This window comes from Tupaia chinensis, unplaced genomic scaffold, assembly GCF_000334495.1.
Source record: "Tupaia chinensis unplaced genomic scaffold, TupChi_1.0 Scaffold000377_2, whole genome shotgun sequence".
Classification (NCBI taxonomy): Eukaryota; Metazoa; Chordata; class Mammalia; order Scandentia; family Tupaiidae; genus Tupaia; species Tupaia belangeri.
In genome coordinates, this window is record NW_006159876.1 from 1,254,083 (window position 1) to 1,258,185 (window position 4,103).

Consider the following 4,103-nt stretch of genomic DNA (forward strand, 5'->3'; position numbering starts at 1 on the left):
GCGGGGCAGGCCTGAGCGGGGCCCCCGGCTCCCGTCTGTAACGGGTGGCCACACTTACCGGTGGGTGGCTGTGAACCGGAGGCCAGGGAGGCTAAAGAGAGCGAGGGGTGAGGTGTAGGGAGCTGGAGACCGGGCAAGGGGACGGAGGAAGGGCCACTGGGTCGCCAGGCTTCCTCCCAACCTGTCGGATGGCTGGGCCTGGCCTGTGTGGGGCATGGAGCCCACCATGGGGGCTGGAGATTGGGGCTGGTCCTTGCTCAGGACTTGGTTCTATCCTGCCCGTGCCTGTTCCTGCCTATCAGGTGGCTGGGCTGAGGGGGCCTGGGCACAGGTGGGAACGGGCCGGTCACACCCACCGTCCGGCCCCAGCTCCGGGGCAGGGCACAGCACCAAGCAGCAGACAGTCACGAGGCAGTAACACTTTATTCCCATCAGCGGTGCCGACAGGGCCTGACCTTTTACGGAGAAATGTTAGGGACACGGGGCAGGGGCCACAGGCTGCATTCTCGTGCCTGGACATCACCCACCTGCCCGTCGGTGCCTCCAGACTGGAGTGGGCGAGGGGGTGCCCGGCAGGGTCAGCCACGCGGGGGTCCCTGGGCAAGGCCACTGCCCAGCGTGGAAAGTGGGCGCAGGAAAGCTGGGGCGCAGCAAAGCTCTTCTGGAGCAGGGGCGATGAGGGGCGGCAGGTGGGCTGTTCCCCTCGGTGAGCGGTCCTGGGCCAGGCGCGCTGGGCCTCACGGGGGTCCCTGCTGGCTGCGCCTCTCCTCCAGCGCCCTGCACACCCACATGGACACCACGGCAGCATTCCCGTCATTGAACTGCACGATGAACGGGTGGCCCTGCGGGAAGAGGAGCAGCTGTGACTGGAGCCCGCCTGCCCCGCCGTCCCCCAGCCTCTGGCCGGCTTGCTCTCACCTCTTTCCCAATAACCTGTGAGGCAAGGGGGGCAGAGCCCCCCAGGTCACAGCCTAGGGAACAGAGGCCCGAGGTGGCTCCAGGCCGCGGCTGCAGTAGGTGGGGTGGGAGAGAGACGAGACGGCGGGGTCTGGAGCACCTGCCGCACACCTGACTCCGCCATGCAGTTCCCTTCACCTGAACCCCTCCGGCCTGCGAGCTCCTTCCGGGTGGGCCTGCCACGGCACCTGCCCAGCCAGCCTCTCCTCAGTCCAGCACCACGCCAGCCAAGTACCACCAGAATGGCCGGCTTTGCAGTCCAGGGCTCCCAGAAACCAAAACCCCATCTCGTCAGGCACTCTGGGGTCCCTGTTTCCCCTTTGTCTGCAGAGCAAGGGGAGCACAACCTAGCGGGAGGAGGGGCTGCAGACAGAGGCTGGCCTTGAGTGGCCGGAGCGCCCGGGGGCGTTCAGGGAGGAGCCAGCCACACATGCCCTGTCTCAGCGTCCAACCTGCTTAGCCCACGGGTAGGCCGAGTTATATTTAGCCAGTCCCCTCCTCTGCTGTCCTCAGCACCTGCCGAGAGGTCCCAGAGATGGCCGAAGCGCAGGGGCCGCAGCCACAGGTGAGAAGCACTCGCTCCCTCTGCTCCTGCCACACACGCTGCAGTCTGCATGGGAACGGGAGGGCGGGGGTGCGTGGGCTCCCACCTTCTCCCTCCCTGCTCTGTGGTTTTCTTGCTCCCTTCAGCTTTCTGAGTCCCTCTTGGGTCCCCTCATCTCCACTGGCCTGTGCTGGGCTATCAGGGCTGCTTTCTCAGTGCACCCCGCCTTGACCTGTGACCTGGGGCACGCTGGCCCCTGGGAACCTGCTGGAAGCAGCACTCTGCCTTGCCATGAGCTCATCACGGCATTTCCCATCATGGTCAGGAGGGAGGTGGGCCCGGAGTCCGACCCCAGCATCCGCAGGACCCAAGGTGTCTCTGGGGAGAGGCAGGAGGAGACCACCCAGGCCTCCTAGCCTGGGTTGACACCATGTCCCTCACCTGGCCTTCCTGCCCAGGAAGATGAAGGCTGCCTGCAGGGCCTCTCAGGCACCCAACGCTGAGGGATGTGGGGGCAGGGGACTCGGCTTGAGAGGGGCCCCGCGCCCAGGATGGGACTCACCAGTATCACTGTCACACTTGAGGGGGGGCCCCACATACTCGAAGGGCCTCAAGGGAGCGGGGACCGTGGGGAAGGGAAGAGGGCGGCCAGGTGTTGGGGGCTGTCCTGGGGCACAGGCCTGGGCAGGGCTGCAGCGGCAGAACCAGGAGGGACTCTCCTGGCTTCCCATCCGTGCCCAGCCCCTCCTAGATAAAGGGTCTGGGGCGTCCCTTTCCAGGAGGCCAGGAGGGGCGACCTTGTGCCCTTTTGAAGAACAAAGGGAGAAGCTCTGCTCAGGAGCCGCCACCCTCCCCCGAGCCTGGGGTAACAGTGTCACTTTCCCAGAATGCCGGGTGACTTTGGGGCCCATATGCTCCATCTCTGTTGTCATCTGTTCCAGAGCAAGCAGAGCGGAACTGCAGGAGGAGAGCGAGGCATTCCTCCGGTGCCAGGAAGGGCCGCCCTGCAGGGAGGCAAACGGCAGGAGAGGGCCAGGGCTGCACCTCCTCACTCTGCCTCTTTTGCTGCTCCGGCCTGTGGCTGAGGGGACCAGCAGCTCTGGCAGGTCACAAGTCACCTAGGAAGCACGGGGCGCATCCCTAACGCTTTAAACTGCCCTGCCTGGGAGCGGCCCCACCACTGTCTTTGTCCCCAGTCACTGCTGATGGGTGTGGGGCAGTGCCTGAGAGGGAAAGGGGGGAGAAGGCGCCACGTGACTAGAGGGTCTGCGGGAGTGAGAGCAGGAAGTGCAGTGGTGGGGGGACCTGGGGACAGCTCTACCTGGTGCAGGCAGCATCCCCATACCCCTCCCCGCAGGCCGGGCTTGGTTCTGTGACTACAACCCATCACGCTGGCTCCTCGTATGGGCAGGCACTGGCCTGCACCCCTGCAGGTGAGGGACGAAGGGACGAAGCTGCAGGGCACTGCGAGCTGCCAGGGTGCCCAGAGCTGGGCTGAGCACAGGCCTCTCTAACCTGAATCCACTGCCCTGGGCCCTCCCGGACCTGAGCTGGCAGAGCCAGGGAGATCGCAGAGCCGAGGCCAGGCTGCCATCTCCCTAGCTCTACTCCTGCCTGGCCACAGATGGATGGGGGATGCAGGCCGAGAGCCCGGCCGTCCGGACCCCGACTTCTGCTGATGCTGTCCCTTAGACATGGGGAGGTCACCCTTTCTTCCCTGCTCCAAGCAGCCCTGTGTTGGAGGCAGGGAGGGAGACCACCGCCCCGTTTTATGGAAGAGGACACTGAGGCCCTGAGAGGGAGGTGGCTGGGCAAGAGGCAGGGCTCAGCTCAGGTCTCTGCTTTCCACTCGGGCACTGTCGGGGCTGCACGTGGGCTGTCCTTCCCCACAGCTGGGACACACACAGGCGGCACCCCTCATGAGTGTAACACACACACACACACACATACACGCCAGGGGGCCCGAGTTCCGGGACGGCTGCACGGTCTCTGTGGATGCGGGTGCAGCCAGGTGCTCTGGGAGTCCTTGCTGGGCAGGCGCCCTGACGTGGACGCGACCACAAGAACCACACCTGTCTTGCGCTGAGCGCGGGGGACAGCCACCTGCCCAAGGCACCATCCTGCTCCTGCTGGCCCTCACCTCACTCTAGGACAGCAGAAGCCGAGCTCAGGGCGGGGCCTTGCCCGGGCACCCAGGCGTGTGGCTGGGCTGGGCCTGTAGTTCGTGCCTCCGGACTCCCATGCCACCCCAGGCCATGTGCTTTCCTGTGCCTGCAATCAGGCAGCTGACCTCCAGGCTGCTCACAGGGGCCAGGGAGGACTCCGCCCCTGCAGGGGGTCCCTGCTCTCTGCAGGCGCAAGGCAACCCCCTCCCAGTCCCCCCCCCCACCTGGAAGAAGCCTGCCCGTGGACGAGCTCTCGCAGCCCCACTGGAGACAAGGAACAACGGCAGCGTGGCACTGTGTCCCTCTGAGCCGGGGCCCGGCATGCTGCTCCTCAGGGTGTCTCCCACCCGGGCCACTGCCCAGACCTGACCTGCCCCCCAAGCAGGACGTGCTAGCAGCCATGTCTGCTGCACCTGGCAGGGCGGTGCCCGGCCGGG

General features: G+C 66.1%; 1 protein-coding gene across 9 annotated transcripts in view; it reads right to left on the reverse strand.

Moving 5' to 3' along the window:
- Positions 1-410: 410 nt before the first annotated feature.
- The window catches only part of MAP2K5 (mitogen-activated protein kinase kinase 5), a 332,934-nt gene continuing 329,241 nt past the window's right edge, over positions 411-4,103 (reverse strand). For all 9 annotated transcript variants that reach the window (XM_014589750.1, XM_014589747.1, XM_014589744.1 and 6 more), the window contains one exon: positions 411-842. In XM_014589750.1, coding sequence (XP_014445236.1) covers positions 738-842 — 105 coding nt within the window. In that variant the 3' untranslated portion in view covers positions 411-737. The remainder of the gene's footprint in view (positions 843-4,103) is intronic.